This window comes from Juglans microcarpa x Juglans regia, chromosome 8S, assembly GCF_004785595.1.
Source record: "Juglans microcarpa x Juglans regia isolate MS1-56 chromosome 8S, Jm3101_v1.0, whole genome shotgun sequence".
NCBI lineage: Eukaryota > Viridiplantae > Streptophyta > Magnoliopsida > Fagales > Juglandaceae > Juglans > Juglans microcarpa x Juglans regia.
Window position 1 is genome coordinate 4693684 of NC_054609.1, and position 19197 is coordinate 4712880.

The 19197-nt window shown below is 35.8% G+C and overlaps 1 protein-coding gene across 1 annotated transcript; it reads left to right on the forward strand.

The window, feature by feature from the left end:
* The first annotated feature begins 3037 nt into the window (after positions 1-3037).
* Positions 3038-11384, forward strand: LOC121244140. The gene is made up of 11 exons (XM_041142181.1): positions 3038-3091; positions 3187-3322; positions 3877-3931; positions 4070-4511; positions 4608-4781; positions 4839-5144; positions 5855-7347; positions 7682-7812; positions 7915-8762; positions 10228-10338; positions 10711-11384. The coding sequence occupies exons 1-11, from the start codon at positions 3038-3040 to the stop codon at positions 10720-10722; spliced, it is 3762 nt and encodes a 1253-aa protein (XP_040998115.1). The 3' UTR covers positions 10723-11384.
* Positions 11385-19197: the final 7813 nt, after the last annotated feature.

Genomic DNA, 19197 nt, shown 5'->3' on the forward strand with positions numbered 1-19197 from the left:
TCCAAAAAATTTCAAATTCAAGATGATTTCGTCTCTTTCCCAACAGGCACATATCTACTAACAAACATTCGTTGGTTTGGGGGGTGAGACAAAATATAAAATTCTTATCTCATCTCATTATTACATATTTTTTAAATTCTCATACAAAATATAATAAACAATTCAACTTTTTCAAATCTCAAAATAATAATAATATTAAAAAAATAATATTTTAAACTTTAATCCAAAACCAAAAGTTCTCATTTTATCCCCCAAACCAGCGTAGCCTTATAAGCAAAATGCACAATATTGAGAATTACACATAAAAAGCAAAATGTATAACAGAAGAGCATTGGCATTGGACTAGCCAAATGCCAATGCATCTTCATATTTTGGCTAGGTATGAGAAAAATCATCTACATTGAACTAACCAAATTACTAAAACTCAAGATATGAGCTACAGTAAATTAAGGGGGCTAGTCATATTTGGAGAGTGACTGTTCACATACCAAACAATTATTTTAATGTTTTCCACCAACCATCCCTCTCTCTTTCCCTCACTCTTTTCTCCCTTGCAGGAAATGTTTTCCACCTCTGTGCATTCTGTGCATTCTTCTTTTATTTTCTTTTTGAATATTTTCATTTCCTCCTTATTTCTTTATTTATATATTTCCAGTAGGTTTGAGAATTGGGATCATTGTTTTTATTAATATTTTAAGCTGAAAGAAAGTTTGGTTTGTATGTGTTTGTTGGATAATTAGGTTGAGGAAGAAAATAGTTGAAAAATAATAATTTTAAGTAAAAATTTAATTATTAATTAATATATGAAGTGTATTTATAAAATAAAAAAAATTATAAAAAATTATTAAAATATATAATATTATATTATTATTTTGACTTTAAGATGACTAGTCCAATATAAATTCACCTAGCTAAAAATTAATGCTATAACTAAAGCTTGAAATTATAGTCAAAATTTGAACTTATCAATGGCTAGACCATTGCCGATACTCTAAGAGCATCTCAATGGATTAGCTAAAAGCTAAATCTTTTGAGTATTTAACTATTAGAAAACAAAATATGTTCACAATGGATTAGCTAAATTCCAATATTTGGAATTTAGCTACAGTGACTTTGAAAAGTTTTTCTAAATTTGAAGGTTACTGTACATACATCAAATACATATTTTATCAATTATTTATCTGCCTTTCTTTCTATCACATATTTTATCATAATTGATATATTAATTTGAGTTAGTGATATATTCATTTAATTAGAATATGATTATTAGTTAATATATAATAGGTAGAATAGTAAAATATGATAAAATTAAATAAATTAATAATTAAAAAAATTAAATATTTTTGAAATTATTAGTTACTCATTACTATATAATGAATAAATAGATAATCCAATGTGTTGATTTGATGTGAATAATCAAAATTAAATTCATCTTATATTATTTTATTATTATATAATGAAAAAATAGTTATTCCAATATAGAAATTTATGTAAATTGTATATCCAAAAGTCAAATTTCTCTTAGAGTACTCTTAATGAATTAGCTAAAGTTAAAGTACATTTTTTATGAATATAAGATGAATTTAACTTTTGGCTATTCCATTCACATAAGTCTTTATATTGGAATAGCCATTTTTTCATTATATGATAATAAAATAATATAAGATGAATTTGGTTCTGACTATTCACATAAAATCTCTACATTGGATTATCCATTTATTCATTATATAGTAATGAGAAATTAATAATTTTAAAAATATTTTAATTTTTTTAATTATTAATTTATTTTATTTTATCATATTTTACTATTCATAATATTATATATTAATTAGTAATCATATTCTAATTATTTTTTTTCAATTGATATAAAAGGGAGAGAGAAATAATTGATTTAAAATGTATTTGATGTATAAATAGTTTATTTCAAATTTAAAAATTATTTTAGAAGTGATTGTAGCTTTGAAATTTAGCTTATTCATTATGATGCCATTTTTTGTTCTAATATTTAAATTCACTGAGAATTTAGTTTTTACCTATTCATTGAGGATGCTCTTACCTTCATAAAAAACGTCCTTTTAACTTTGGGTAATCCAGTGAGATGCTCTGAGTAAGCATAACGTTAAAACAGGAGTAAACGGTGCCGTTTGGAGCTGGCTTTATTCAGTTCTTCATGTCTTCCGCATCTCCTGTCTCTCGTCTTTCACTACCCGAAGTCCCCCTGTTTCTGTTGTCTTCCTCGTGGTCCATAACACTCTCCCTCGCCTCTTGGTCTCTTCCACTCTCAGCGTCCTTACCCACTGCCCATCGAAGTGTCCAAGTCGGTAAGTGCCTCTTTTACCCATGTCTCTGACTCTTTGTTTGTTAGTTGTTACTGCAAATCCAACGATCTATTCCAAACAGGCGACATGGCAATGAGATTTTTCTTGTTTTCTTTCCCGGTTTTATAATGATTTTACACTGATCTATGCAACTTTGTTTGATTTTCCGTTACCCATGATATTAATTTTTACAGTCACTGATGCTTTTGATGAGATGAACTTGGTGATAGTTTCTTGATGATTTTGCGTTACCCAAAATCCGACTTCGTTCCGACTCCTTTCCGACAAGTCGGAGTTGGAGTCAGAGCGGAGGATGTACATCTCGGAGTCGGAGGTCGAAAGCCCAATTAATTTCAAACCTTGGAAGTTTACAACCCTCGTGGCTGTGCCTAACACGCGCACCAATAGCAAAGCGTGTGACCATTTAGAATTGAACCTTAGGTACTCTTCTGCCTTTCTATCATTGCTTCTTGTGCTCTTTAGAGATCTTAGGGTTTAGGGTTTTTGTCTCTTATCATTACGTCATTCAATGGGGTATCTCATCAACAAATCCATTCCTTTTTCTTGCCGATAAGCTTTAGGAAAGAAAATTTACAGAAAACAACATTTCGAAACATTACGCTTCTTTATCACCCTAAATATTTTGTTAATATATTTTCGTGGCTTTTGGCCTTGTTTATTTGTTTGACTTTGTTTCCCAAAGTCGTGAACCTGTAGAGATGGCGGCAGATTTGGCAGTAAAGCTTGAGGCGGAGAATCCCTGCTGTAAAGGGGTATGTTTTTCGCTCGTGAGTTCATGTGTGTGTGTGTTTTTTTAATGCGGTTTTATTTCATGCTTTTTTGTAAACAACCTCTTAGTTTTGACCAGAAACAAAATCTTGGTCTTCAGTGGAGGGAGAAATACTTGAATCTTGAAAAGAAGAGGTATGCGCTGTGGCAAGCGGTGAACATCCTTACACCACAAATCGATACATTTCAATCTGAGAATGCCATTCTCAAGAAAGGTTAGTGGGTTAAATTTTGATTTTATTCAGTCGTTCCAAAGTGGGTTCAATTGTAGATGAGATAATTGGGCTGGTGATAGGTGCTCATGTGTAAAGCCTATTCTGCGGTCTACTGAGTAGCTTTTGATTTCAACCTAAATGTGTTTGATTTATTTACATGTTTTATCCTTTCTTGTTTCCTTTGTATGAATAATTTCATGATAGAGTGATATGGCTATGGCATATAAATATTATGGCCTAATATCGCACTCATTCATGTCGAAGACAATGATGAGTGTGTAATAAGAGATATGAAGCGTCTGCACATGCCACTAGGCAAGTGAGTCTTGACATTATATGGTATGAATTTCTAGGATAGAAACAAATAGAAAAATTCAGAAATACTGGGAGGCCAAAAAGGAAAGAATGAGCAAAATTTTATGAAAAGTACTTATGAAACAAGTCTTTATGCTTTATACTTCAACTTTTTATGCATGTGTGTGTGGGTGCACACTGTATCTTGGTTTCTACATTGCACTTGTCTGCCCCCTTTTTGTAACTTTGTGCTTTTGCAGCATTTGAGGAGGAGCAGGCAAAAGCAGACAATGAGAAAGAGGGGCGGCTAAAAGAGTCTATAGCTAGAGTATCTTTGGAGAATGAAATCTCTGTTTTGAAATCTGAGATCTCTCAAGTAAAGCAGAAAGCAAGCTTAAATGCTATAGATAAAGATAAAAAAGTGAGGCTTCTTTAAGATTGCATTTCTGAAAGGGAAAAAGAAATCAATCGGCTTGAGGAGCTTTTTGAGAAAGAGAAAAAAAGGGCAGATACCGAAAGGAAGAATGCTGAGGGGGAGAAAAAGAAAGCTGCAGAAATGTTCAAATCTTTAAAAGCCGAGAAGGATGAAGAAAGAAGGATTGCCAGAACTGGAGCAGAGAAGGCTGAGCAGTACAGGCTTCAGCTGGAGATTTTGAAGAAAGAGGCTGATGAAGCAAAGTCAAAGTTAGCCTCTGAAACAATGAAGTTTGAACGAGCAAACAAAAGACTTGTAGAAGAAAGAAAGAAGGCTCTCAAAGAGAGAAAGCGGGCAGATTTGGAGAGGGCCAAAGCAGAGGAGCGAAGGAAGCTTGCAGAAGCTAATGGGAAGAAGGCTGTTGAAGAGAAATGTAATGTTGATAACTTGTATCGGCAGTTGGAAGAGAATAGACAAAAGGTAGAGGAGTTACAGGGGATACATGAGTTTCAAAATTTGGCTTTTCTAGGTGGCCAGACTGATAATAAGTTGAATCCTTAATCTGTTAAAACAAAGAACAGGCTTCACTGCGAGATATTAAACAGAGAAGTGGATGAACACAAATCGGTTTTGGAGCACTTGAAAGAGTCAAACAACATGTTTGAGGTTGAAAACCAGAAGGCAATCAAGGAGAAAAAACTTGCAGATTCAGAGATGGCAAAAGCAGAAGAGCAGAAAAATCTTGCAGATGTGAATTGGAAAAAGGCCATGCTATAAAAATGTTGTGCTGATCGGTTGTCTCAACAGTTACAAGAAAACAAAAAAAATGAACTTCAGCCCTCTAGAAAGTTGGTTGAGAGATCTTCTGTAGCACCAGCTAAAACTGTCGCTTCTGAAAATGCAAATGTGAAGCTTTTGAAAAAAGAACTGAAGTTTGAGAAAAAGCAAGCAAAGCATGCCAAAAGAGTGGCCAAGTTGGAAAAAAGCCGTAACTGCATCCTTCAACAGGAACTTGGTCACTTGAAGCTGGAGTTTGATCAATTTGCAAATCGCTTGGATATACTGAATAAGTCATTAGCACGTAGAGCTGAAGGTATTGATGACCCAGAAAAGGTTATTTTCCTATTTCATTAAATAGAATTTTTTCATTTTTTATTTGATTTTCGAAGTAATGTTGCTTTCCTTGGGAATTATTATTGAAACATAGGGTACAGATTTTGCTCTCTTACTTTCATCTGCTAGTGGTTCATTTTTTCTTAGATGCGGGGTTGATGAGAGTTGAACCCAACTATTCATTTGAATGGCTTTCTAGTGTAATAATCTGGTCGGTAGAACATAAGTTTGCTTTTTAAAACTACTATTAATGCATGGACGGCTTCAGAATTGTTCTCTGCTACACAGCCTAAGTATTCTTTGAAAGAATCAGTTCTCAGCCTAAATAAACTGATTCTTTTTTTTTTTTGATAAATTTTTACTTATAAAAAAAGAAAAAGAATCAGTTTATTGAAGTAGCCTGCCTTCTTGTCCCTTTCTCTTCTTGGTAATCAGGAAGTACTAGTCTTATATCTCATTTATTCTGTTAAATAAGTCAATAGTCCCAATTGTGTACACATTTGCCTTCTTTTTAGCTAGAATCATTTAAATGCACTAGCTGTTTGCTGCACAGTTGTGAGCATTTACGTTTTATTTCTTATTATTGGCTTGAAAATTTGTTCTCATGTTTCCTACTGCCCTCAAAACATGAACAAGCATCCACTCATGTTTTTTTTATAAGTGCATCTACTCATGTTCTTATTTATTGGATGGTTTAATGCGCTTTGCAGAATGTCTCAATTGCATATATGCAAAGGTTAAACATGATGAAGAAGCTCTGCAGTTTGGAACCAACTCGGGCACACCTTCAAAGTGAAAATGAACTTGTGAGACCTAGTTGCATGGATATGGATGTCTCATATCCTCTCAGGCAAAGCCTCCAACATCCTGCACATTTGCTACCTATACCTGGAGGAAATTTTGATGAGCCCATTTCAGGTATTAATTCTAAATTGGAGTCTCCGCTTGGATGCTCTAACTGGAAAATGTTACAGACTTCTGCAATAAATTCGAGTATGGCATCTTTTTCTGATGGACAGTTAATGGGCTCACAGGAGAAGGGTGCTCTTTCTGGTACTACATCCACAAAATTAGTTGAAGAGAACTTGAATGCACAACCAACAATATCCAACTTGTCTGGCAAAGTTACTAAATTGAGGTGCTGTGAAAAATCTGCAGTGGTGGGTGAAAATAATGTCAAAATTGCTGATAGCGATGATGTTGGCAGAGGTTGTGATCGTAGTAGGAAGAGAAAGTGGTTACCTGATTCTGCTGAGCCCATTGAATATTTGTATTCCAAGGGTAAGAAGTTGTGTGTGCAGATAGAAGAGAATCTATCTTTGTTGCATGGTATGTTAGACAGACGAATAGGCAGTCCCTTGGAAGAAGTAAGATGTCTGGCTCCTAATCTGCAATGCATTCCACACGGTATGCTTGATGGGTTGCACAAAAAGAGCAAGGTATCTCCTGAAGACGCACATAAGAAGCATTTTTGTGTCAGTGATGAGCAAAAGAAGACAGAAAAATCTGGAACCGAAGTCTTGGAGGATTCAAGTGATCTTGAAACTATGGCAAGTTTTGAGGATGTAGCTGATGGTGACTACAAGAAACTGCTGGACTTGGATGACGCTGCTGACGAGCAACATTACAGGATGGCAGCCGAAAGGCCTGTGTCACCAAGTCTACCTATTATTGACTTTGATAACAGGCAAATATTTGATGTGGATTGTTCTGAAGCTTTAGTAGTGGAATGGACCTATAAAGAGGTATCGACTGAGCACAGCTTTGATGTTATTGATGTTGAAATTGAGTCCAATAAGCTAAAACATACTGCTCTAGGAACTTCCTGTAATCTGTCACTGCATAAGATTGTAGGCCCTGCTGATTCCGTTGCTGTCATTGGGAATGGTTTCTGGACTGTAGAGGCAGGAAATGCTAGTCCTCAGAAGGTCCAGGACTCAGGTCTGGTTGTGGGCATTAGTAATTTGCCTAGATCAAGAGAAGAGGAAGTTAATTTTCCATTTGAAAGTGAATTTGGATCTGCATGTGACACTGTTCCAAAATACTGTGTCGTGTCTCCCAACATGAGAGATCGTAACGTCATTTCTAGGATATTTAAAACTACCAAAACTTGTATAGCTCGGTGCTGTTTGCTTTCTCAAACGGAGTGGGTGGTGCCAAAGATTCTGCTTGCTCTTATGATGGAAGAAAATCTTTTACTTGTGTAAGTGATTCATTGCCATCCAAGTTGATACGATTTTCTTGCTGTTAATAAAACTATACAAGACTCTTTATGGGCGGATGGCATCCATCAATAGTTTTTCTTTTTGGTAACTTTGTAGAATTTATGGGTGCCTTTTTGTTCCTCTTTATAAGTGGGGGTTTCTCTAGTATATTATTTGATGTGTATTGTTGTGCCCCTCTATGCTTTGATAAGATTGATTTATTTATAAAAAACTGCATGACCGGTCTTTAGTATGGAGGCTTTGAAGTCAGTGAGACAATGAGTTTTTTAAGGTTGGAACCAATTTATTTTTCATATCATTGATATGTTTCAGGGAAAGGGTCTGCGTATTTTTTACATTGGTGCTGCTCAATTTGTCCACCGCTGCTCCAAGGAAAGTTGGAAACTGCTTGAATACGGATTCCATCCTCTGGTTGGATTCTTTCTCTGGGCACATACGTGCAGGTCTGTTCATTTATTACGCATTATATATAATTTCCATAGTTGATACAATTGCTTGATTTGATTGTTTAGATTTATGTTAACTGGTCATTTTCTTTTTGGCAGTGATGTCTGATGTGGAGACAAGAAGCATGCTTGCAGATTTTGATTTCTTGGATGAACTTCTTAGTCTCATTGAGGAATTCCTTATAGACGGAAGAGTTCTGGCGTACACAAATATATCATCTAACACATTTATCGAATGTGATACAAGAATTAACTTCCTCATGGATGGTGTGACTATTAGTTTTTCATATAAAGTTTCTTCTGCTGATCAGTTGGTGGCTGGGAGCATTATATTAGCATCAATATGTGCAGCAATAGACCAGATTGGTTTTATATGTGAGGCATCCTACAACATCTTTCGGAGGCATGCTTGTGATTCTTCATTGGTGCTTAGCATTCTTCATGTTTTTGCTTATCTGTGTGGACAAAAGCTTTTCAGTGCCACAAAGTATGGTTTGATGGTGACTGTCTTCAAATCAATAGTGATGTTACTTGAGGGAGTAAATTCTTCTGATCCTGCTGCTTCTCGTTCTTTGTCTGTAAGCAAGGATCAATTTCTTTTCCATCCATGCACCAAATGCCCATTTTTGAAGGATGCTGTTTCTATAGATACTGTGACATCATTTCTCTTGAAATTCATCTGGAATAATGCTGGGTTGGAAACATCAAACTATGATGTGATTAAATCCTTTGATATGTTGAATTCTGAAGTTCTGTATAACAGTTTTAACTCTGAAGTAAGTTCAAGCCATGAAGGGTTTTATTGTGCCACCGATGTGAATTTTGGTACCCCCTGTTGCTTGGAAAAGTATGAGATGCCCACTACTCAATCACACTCTGTTGCTTGTATGCGTCTCTGTCACCTTACTGATGTTCTATCGTTGGTGGAGCTGGTTGCATGCAACATGGTATGGGATTCACTTTCTTATTGTTCCGCTATCTTATCACTCTTTGCTTTGTGTGTTTTAGTTGTGGATCGACCACGTATATCTTATTATCTTACCACCCTGAAATGTGGATTGTCTTAGCAGCTCCCTGTGAGGCTGTTATATTGGACTAATTTTCTTGAGTTTCAAATATATTTACACATGGGGCATTAGGTTTTAAAATTCAACCTGAAATAACTTGTCAAAAAAAAAAAAAAAAAAAAAAAAAAAAAAAAAAAACAACCTGACATAAAAGAGCTATTTACTTTTATTGTTTAAGAGAAGAATTTCTTGTGTATAAGGAGGTGATATGCTAGCATCCTTGCTAAGTGGTTATGTTTGACTTGGGCTTGATAATCACATCAAAGGTAATATATGAACTTTGCTGGTATTAGGTAATCAGATTTAGAGGTCATCAGGGGTATGTATAGCTCTCATGAAAATTAAATTGGTAAAAATGTGCTTAAAAATAAAAAAACAGTGATTATTGTATTTTGCAAAAAGAGGTGTCTACTTAAAATTAAGTCAATGTGAATGATGTGTGCTGCTGAAACACAATGACTGGATCCTATGCTATAGTGCAGCTCATTGACTTGTTAAGACAAAAATTTAAATAATTAAATCTACCTTTTCCCATTAGCTAAAACTATTGAGACAAGTGGTGATTCAATGTGTTTTCAGAGCAGAGGCCTTGAGTTCGAACCTTGATTCTACACTCTACCCCATTTGGTTAAATATTTCACGTGTTGGAAGAGTTTGGCCCACAAGTGAATATTAGTGTTGAAACAAAAATATAAATAATTAAATGTACTTCTTTATATTAGTTTAAGCTTTTGGCACAAGTGGTAATTTAACGAAGAGCATAATAATATTGTATCTGTGAGGTTGAAAATTCTCTTTCTAAATAGGTGAATGACTTTTATATGCCCATTTATTTGGATTGTGCCTTTTGCACTTCCAATGATTTTATAATGCTAAAAAAAATTATTTTGTATGTCTTGATGTGTAATCTTAGCTACTGGCCTTGGAAACTTGGTCCTTGCGTTTGATGTGGTGGCTTTCCCACGTCGAAGAGTTTGTTTGGGGTTACGATAGGGGTCTTAAAAAAGACTTTCAATGGCCGAAAATACTTAATACAACTTTCAGATGACCTTTTTTATGTCATTTCTATCACAAAAAGTATTTTTTTATATTGTTTTCAAACAAATGTAACATGATTGAAAGTGCTTTAGGCCTCGTTTCTTTTCATACTCTTATGAACTCATCTCATCTCAAATTATGTTGAGAAGAATTTATGTTTGATATCTTTTGAATTGTTACGAGGTTGATGTAGTTCATGTGTCGAAAGCTAAATTCTTTAGAGACTTAGTTCATGCCTTGAAGATTTGTTCTTGCGCAGAGCTGTTCTTCTGATTGTTATCATCTGCCTATTTTGTTTTTTTATCAGAGATGGGACTGGACAAGCATCAAAATGATCCCTCAGCTGTTGAAAATTTTGGAGTTGTGTGTTGGAGGACTTTGCTGCTGCTATTGTTGTTCTCCTTGGACAACTTGGGAGGTAGGTTTATGTTTAGTTTACTTTAATGTATTTTTATGGGTAATTTACTTTAATGTTGGCTGACATTTATGTTTGTGATTTTGGATATTGCTCCACCTTATGCTAAATTGGCAGCCTTGAAGTTCTGCCTTCTGGTTATATTTTTTGTTTGCTCTTTGATTTTTTTTTTTTTTTTTAAATTAAGATTTGAAATAATTATATTGATGGTAAAAAATTACTGATATATTATTTATCACAGCAAGAAGCAAGACCTTTGGGCATATCTTGATTTCAACCAGCACTGAGACATTGATCTTCATATTGGGCTGTCAGACTCAGTTTCATCGAGGTACTTCCTTTTATCTAATAATGTAATTCTGATTTTAATTTCAGGCTTGGAGTTGATGCTGGTGGATATGAAGATAAAGGAGTTGAAAATTTGAGATGTAATTTATATACTTTTCTTAATCGTTATACTACCATGAAAGCAGGTCTACACCTTCAAATAGCCACTGCCACTGCTTTGCTTGGGCTTCTTCCTGATGATTTTGATACACTCGTTCAGAGTAATGTGAAGATTCAGGTAACTGCAACTCCGTCTCTTCTTGCTGATTCTATGAGGAAGTGGTTTTCTTTGCTGAGCAAGGAGCAACGGGACTTGTCAGTACGGCTTTTACAACCGGCTGGTGCAAAACAAAAATAGGAACAGAGAATCTCTACAGAGTTGCGACTGGGTTTTACTACTAGGGTATTCTTACCTGAGTTTGAAGTGGGATATTGTGCAAGTTCTTTTATTCAATTGGAATTGAAGTAAGAAATTTTATCATTCACCATTGGGAGCTAGTGTATCACCAGAAGATGAAGATGCTGGTACTGATTTTGCAAAGGCATTATTTACTTGTTTGCTTATTTGATGGAGAAGTTTTTGATTTTTTAGCCACCGTCTACAGTTGCATTGTTTTGATGGCATTGAGAGCTATCATATACGAAGATTCTGGGACAGATTATGCGAGGCAGCAAGGGCATTTTTAGTTACTTGTTTGCTCATTTGCCGGAGAGTTTTTGATCCTGTTGCCACTGCCTGCAGTTGCATTATGTCTCAACTTACCTGTTTCCCAATTTGTAAGTTATTTACGAATAATTGTTTGGAATATCAGTGAAAATTGACATTTTGGGGCGGCTCTTATTTTATTTTGGTGTACCAGATTTTCTTTTGAGTCGTTTACTCCCAAGATCTTTACTACTTAATAATGTTTCTTTTGGGGCAATTTTTCCGGTCTCCTCACTCTTTTAGAACGTTACCTTTCTTTTTTGTATAGTTTCTTCATGGTATCTGTAATTTTGTTCTCTCCTCAATACAGGTTAATGCTATCTGTTTTACATCATTTCTGGACAAGTTTTTGGTTCTGGCAGACGCTTCTTCCACCTTTCTTATGTTGCATTGACACTTCGCCTGATCTCCTTGAATAAGGGTAACTTCTTCCTTGAGCATTTTTCTTCTTCTATTTCTTCCAATGCTTATAAATTTCCTGACTATGATGGTTAAGCCTGTTGAATTGTTGGTCCCTTCCTAGGATTGGTCTTCGGCAGTATCAGAAGCTAAAAATTGACATCTAATTATCTCTGGACTGTAGCTTTTCACTGAGTGTGATGCACATCCACCAACATATTTGGAGGCTTAGGAGGAGGTTTAGATAGTGTGAGTTTAGATGAGATGAGTTGAGTTGAGTTGAGTTGAAAGTTAGATGTTAAATAAAATATTATTAGAATATTATCTTTTAATATTATTTTTGTTTTAATATTTGAAAATGTTGAATTGTTTATTGTATTTTGTTTGAAAATTTGAAAAAGTTGTAATGATTTAATGAGATGAGCTGAGATGAGTTAAGGTAATTTTGGTATCCATACCACCATTTAATGGAAACTTTGTTTTTATGTTTTCCCCTTCACCGGTCTTGTAATCTAGCATGGCAAGAAATAGTGGCTCTATTGTTTTGTCATTTATAATTTTATATTCTTTCTCCAATCGACACAAGTTACATTGAAAAGGTCAAAAGGGTAGAGGTCTAAAATAAGATGGCTCTATTTTTTTGTCATCTATATAGTTCAAAGTCCATATGTTAATTAAGAACTAAAATCTAATATTATAAAGATAACTTACAAATCTTTTATACTTATTTTATAATTCTATTTTAAACTAAAATTACGTTATTTATTTTTTTGGTTACAAAATTACCTTATTAAATTAGCACAATTAAATCTTTCAGTTATAAAAGAATTATAAATATATTATCTTGTATTAATTTATAATTTAAACTATACATAAAGAGAGATGATATTTGACATCTTAAAGTGAAAAAATTTACTTTGGCATTTATTTTGTATAGTTCCTGTGTACATAGACTTTGTACTCTCTTTAAGAAAGAGTGAAAAAGTTTAAGACACATAATCAAATCAATTTTTTAATAGTATTTTTCTTTTTATCTTTCTCAAAAGAAGTGCGTGAAATTTGCCCTTGTATGACTAAATCTATCATTTTGCTAAAAAAAATTAAAAGAGTATTGTCAACTCAACAATCAATGGAAAAATGTAAAAATACAAGAAAAATAAGAAAAATTTTACTTGTCATCTCAAGCATTATACACTAATATGTGATTTATAATTTTTATCATTTTATTTAAATGTATATATTAATGTGTAAATATATATATTTAAATAGAATGATAAAAATGACAAATCCTAAAACCAATTACCGATCGATGTGAATTGAGATATTCGTACCTTCATATAGATGAAATGGCGAGCACGCAAAGAGGATGAGAAACAGGGTCGGCTAAATAGGTATGGGCCCGAAGGCAAGAATTTTGATTGAGGCTATTTTTATATAAAAATAAAATAAAATAAAATAAATTTATTTTAATTTTAATTTTTATATTTCATTTTTATTTAAAAATAATTCATATCCTTTTGCAAAGTAAAATTACTTATTAAGATTTTATACTACCTTTATTAGAAAATTTTTTATTTAGAGGATTTTATCAAATTTAGTTTTACAATACATGCTTTAGACTCTTAGGACTCGTTTGGGAGTATAACTATTCTCAGATATTATCAATTTTTTTTTCTCATTCTCAAAACTTAATAAAATATCTTAACTCAAATTATTTCATTACTATTTATATATATTCTGAGATATTTTTAATATCTAAATGAGCCCTATAAGAAATTATAATCATTATTTTCAATAAAGTTCTATAAATAACTTAAAACATTTGGAAAAGAGTGGCCCTTGCCTCTTTAAAGGATCATACAAAAATTTTTTATCAACACCTAAAAATTAGATTTTGCTATTTATAATTCTCACATTATATATTAAACTAATAAGAAGAGTGTAATCTTAGAATAAGTGTACCTTAAATAATTATTATGTGGGATAGTTTTAAAACTTATAATGAAATAATATCTATTTGATATTTTTTATGCTCTCTCATGCATTGAGTTAATTAGTTTTTTTTTTTTTTTTTTTTAAAAAAAATTCTACTTTAGACTTTTTTTTTGCGCCTTATTCCACTAGGGGAAGAACCAGTCAGGATGAGAAAGCCAACTATCATACTGACTTCTTTCTCTTTTCTCTAATGGAGAGCAGAGGAAGAGTATATAATGAACCATGAATCTTCTCCTCACGGCAATGGACAATCTCCCTACAATTTTCCTCCATAGGCCTACCTTCCCTTCATCTCAATCTCCCTTCCTTAGCTCCCCCATCGTATCAATACCTTCTTCATCTCTGTTGATGTCGTGTTTCATACCCTGGGCAACGGGATGTCTTCATTCCTTTGTGCTTGCAAGATTTAATGGAAGGGGCTCAATGGGTATGTGATACGTCCAATGCCTAAGGGCTTGTTTGGAAAAATATTTTATCCCAAAATTCTCATCTCATCTCATTCCTAAACATCATTCAAATACAAAATTTTTTAAACTAATTATTACACTTTTTCCAAATTTTCAAAAAAAAAAAAACATCAACATTTTCAAATCTCTAAACAAAAATAATATAAAAACCTATATTCCAACAATATTTTAACTTTATAGTATTTTTTTTATTCAACATTTTCTCTCTCCTTTCCCAAAACCCCATAAAACATTAACTCAAATTATCTCACTACTATTCACGAATAATATTACTACTATTCACAAAATTATTATCTTATCTCATTCATCAAGCTTCTCCGTCAGTATCCTTGCTCACAGTGGATACGGGTTGTAAGTTCAAAGAGAGGAGAGAGTCCCCCTTACCTATGTCCTTGGTGTATGTATCAAAGTTTTGAATACCGTTCCGGTAACCGTTTCGTTTAAGACACTGGAACGAAGTATTTCATTACCATATCGTTTCGAGATTAATTATATATTATATATAAATATATATATATATATATAAACTAACAACTAATAGAATAAATACATATATATATGTAAGTGTATATCATTTATATGTGTGTGTATATATATATATATATGGAAGAATTGAAGATTTATAAAATGAATATATGTTAAAAAAATCACAAAATTGAGTTGAGACACAAAAACAAAGAAAAAAAAGAACAAATAAATTATTAAAAATAATGATATTTAAGAGAGAGAGAGAATGGGGGGATATATTTAAAGTTACAAAAAAATTACAACTATATAAATACATTTAATATTCTAGAATTAATTAAATACCTTATGGATTTAAAATTTACAAAAATGACATCAAAGTACAAGAAAATTACAAAAGCAATCTGAAACGGAATGGGGACCCAATGCTCATTCCAACCGAAATGGCCAAAACGGGACTGGAATGGCCAGAATTTTGAGCAAAATAGAACGAGGTGGTATAGTGTACCAGACACTACACCGAAAAGGACAATTCTGACCATATTGGCTAGTGCGGAATGGAATTCACAACATTGGTATGTATATGTATACTTGGTCGAGGTGGTCCCCTCGGTTATCAATAGATCGTGTTAAGTTGTACCATGCGCCGCTCTGTTTGCAGGTTCCTTTCTATCATGTCCACCATTGTTATGTTATGATGTGCACAATCCGTCCCCTCTCTCTTCTACTTGTCCTTAGTGGCAAGTGAGAGGTGGTGTTCCCACTACCCTGGTGGCAAGGGTGAGCGGGTGCTCATTTAATGCGGCATGTTAGTCCCTTGCATGATAGCTTCTTTATTCATTTAATGCGACGTGTATGTTGTCTACCAGTGCAGGCTACAAGTCATGCTGGTGACGTGACCCTCGTTCCCATTGGGTGGGCCTTCTTGGGCAAGACTTGGCCTACCCCTTTCCTTCCTTCCCTATTGGACTATTTGCTAGCCCGTTTGGGCCTTAAGTGGGGTGAACCTTGCACAGCCCATGAAGGGGCATTTATTCCCTTCTCAGTGTACCCCCCAAATTCATGTTGCACACGTGGGGTGAGAATTCAAAAGTCTTTCATCATGGTTAATCGTGGGCCATTTCACAATGCAACGGTTTGTTCCCCACGTTACTTACAACCTTTCTTGCCACACTTGGGAGGGGACAAGCCGTCACCTGATTGCGGTTGGCCCATGTTCCCCACGCATGCGATGCTTTTGTGTTCATGTTCGAGACGTGAGCAGCGGTTCATCTCCCCCATATCATTATCCACAGCGTGAACTTTGAGATTTGCTCTTGACGTTCCCTTTCACAACGTATGTCAGTTCTTGGAGTGGGAATTCAACCGATACGCCCCCTCTATTTATATCACATCCCTTCACTCTCGTTCCCTTCTAATCGCTCCTTATTCGAGTCTCTTCCTTCTCCGTGGTTCTTCTTATTGCTCTCTCTGGTTGGTTTTCATGAAGTCTCCTTCACATCGCTCATCTCGCTTTCCATCTTCTTCTTCCTCTACATGTTGTGAATGGCTTCCAAGGATGCTTCTCAGTCCTTTGGATGATGGCCTCTATACTTCGAAGGCCAAGGTTGGGAATCGTCAGACTCTGGTGCCGGTCTACATCCTTTGAAGAGGACCTATGACATTCCAAAGTCGATGGTTCTGGAAATCCCTGGGCACTAAGTCGCCACAGTGGACTCGGACAGAATGCTATTTCCTATGATGTTTGTGAATGGGCCACGCCTTCCTTTCTGTTGCCCAATCCGAGATGTCCTAGACTTTTTGGGGCTTGCTCTGGTGCAACTTCACCAGAATGCTTGGGGACTTTCAGTTAGAAATTATGTGATTTTCTTCATGATGCTGTGCTCAAGGCCAGAGGAGTACCTTGACCTGACAACCAGGGAGTTCCTGTCTATGTACATGGTGCTTCGCCTCGATGGTAGCCTGCGCAACTTCCAGGCACGCTTCGAAAGGCACATCTCCTGCCTAAAGGAGCTCTGTTCTCACATCAAAGATTGGTCCCCGGGGCTTCTTCTTCATGTCTAGTTCGGGATGGGAGTACCCTGAAGGGCCATCTAGTCGTATGTCCCTGACAGTAGGAGCCTATCTAGTGTGTTATCCTGGAAGGAAGGGACCAGGTTGGCGACCGTACTGTCTTGGACGACAGCTCATTCTGGTGAAGCTGAGATCGACATGGTGTTGATCGACACCAATGTCACGCGGTTCCTTACCACGCCCGACCGTTCATATGTTTTGGGGCAAAATTTCTTGGGGATTCTTCTTCGTTTTGGGGGCAGTAAATGGCATTCCAGCCCTTCTAAGGCCTATGGCAAGGAAAGATGACCTTGTGTCACTTGCGAGACAGCTAGCAGGGATCTGAGGAGCGAGGCTGGGAGCTTCGGTCCCTCCAGCCGCGACATAAGTGGTTTGTTTGACCCTCCCCACTGAGAGGCACTTGCAGGAGAGTAGCAACGTCATTGCACCGCTGCAATGGCGACTCTACCAGATTCGGGGTCAGCCGTTGCTATGGATAAGGATGATGCCATTCTTCGAATGGCCTTCTTCATCGCTTTCCTTAAACCCGCACCCTTTTGGAGGGGGGGGGGAGCGTTCCCAGATTTCGAAGAGATGCCTCCCTTGGCTTCATCCATGCCTTAATTCTTGGTTCTTGAGATCCTGATCTCTAGAGACCATTGGACTGGGAGATTTTCTCCCTGAATTACCTAAGGTATATTTGCGAAAACTCATTGTCGAGGGCTTGTGCTATCCCAGGGAATAATCTGGAAATCAAAAAGGAAAAATCATCCAAGTATGTTTTTTTCTTTTGAATATAGTTAGTAAAAGCATATAACTTCATTAATATTTTATAATGAGAATTGGTGCGATGCTGCAATCCAATTAGGACCCGCTTCTATTTTAGATTTTCCTTGGTGCGTTGTTTTAGTCCTGAAATTAGAATTAGTGCAAAAAGATGCTTAGTTATTGTCACATCATTTATTTCATATTTTTCTGCACGACTAGTCTTAGTATGCCTCAGGAAGCAAAGCTTTTGCACAATTATGCATATCTAGGTTGATTAGATAAGTTTCATGTTACAAAAGAATAGTGACTAATTTCTAGTCTTCTCTTAACCGTCTTCTGAAGGCGGTTGAGATGGAGTTTGTTGAGTCTGTTCCTGCTTTTGTTGGAGGAGGAAGGTGGAGTATCTGCTCACCAAGGTGGGTAGAGTGGGAGTTATGGAGGAAATATAAGAGATCAGGGATCGTCTGAAGCCAAGGGAGAAAGAGAATAGGCCTATTGAGGTCAATTGCAGTGAAGTGGAGTTGATTAAGATGAAAGGGGAAAGAAGTATTGTGGGAAAAATATGGTCAGATAGGAAGATTGGAAGGGAAACTGTTAGAGTGACGATAGAGAAAATTAGGAAGGTAGGTAAACCAATGGAATTTCAGGAGATTGGTTTTAACTGTTTTGTCATTATGTTAGCAAATCCAAGCGATAAATATAGAGTATTGGGAGGATGTCCATGACTCTTTGATAACCATTTGTTCGTGTTGAAAGAGTATTATGGTGATACTCAGATGAACCTGATGGATTTTGATTATGAGAAGTTTTGGGTTCAAACTAACCTCCCACTGAGTTATATGAATAAATGGATCAGAGAGCATATTGGAAGCTCAATCGGAAAGGTAAAGAGGTAGATGTCCAAGAAGATGGTCTGGCTTAGTGTCTCTATTTGAGGGTGAAGATTAAGTGTGATATGAAGAAATCGATGGCAAAGGGGAGAAAAGTGAATGTAGAAGGAGGAAGAATATGGGTGCCACTACAATATGAAAAACTACTGAAAATGTGATTTCGTTGTGGGAGAATTCTCCATGGAAAGCAGGGATGTATGAGTGGGAAGCTTAGAAATTCTCATAGAAGTGGTGGTGAGTCTCAGTACAGTACGTGGCTAAGAGCGATGGCTGTAAATCGAAGGTGGAATGAGAGGAGGGGTGAGCAAAGCAAAAGAGGGGTGACTTCGGGGATGGAGGAGAATGGTGTGATGCTTCGGAGGGAGAATGATGATCGAAGGGAGTATGGAGCTCAAGCGTCGAGGGAGAAGGTGAGGATGAAAAAAGGAAAGATGGGGAGGAGGACGAACTGGTGGTTGTTGGATCGAAGGAGAATGGGCTTTCGGATGATTCGAAGGGAGTAGGCCTGGCTCATTATAATACAACTCCATGCAACAGTACTCTGTCCAAACAAACAGAGAGGACTATGGATAATACGTCTTCATCAAGCCTAGCCCAGTTAGATTTGATCACTGGAGAAGAAGTGATTGTGAGCTCCATTGACCAGGGGAGAAACAAAGGGGGTATGAAGAGCTGCTAGAAGAGAGGAGCTCAAGGGAGAATCCCGATAGGTGAGTGACTTCATCTCTATCTCTATCTAAACGAGCTTTTGATCATGTGGAGGGCAGTTTTCGCTGGGAATTGCTGAGAAAAA

Coding starts and splice junctions, on each gene's coding strand:
- LOC121244140 (XM_041142181.1), top strand. CDS start 3,038: ATGGCGGCAGATTTGGCAGTAAAGCTTGAGGCGGAGAATCCCTGCTGT. Junction 3,092..3,186: donor AGAATCCCTGCTGTAAAGGG/GTATGTTTTTCG, acceptor AGTTTTGACCAG/AAACAAAATCTTGGTCTTCA. Junction 3,932..4,069: donor AAAGAGGGGCGGCTAAAAGA/GTCTATAGCTAG, acceptor CATTTCTGAAAG/GGAAAAAGAAATCAATCGGC.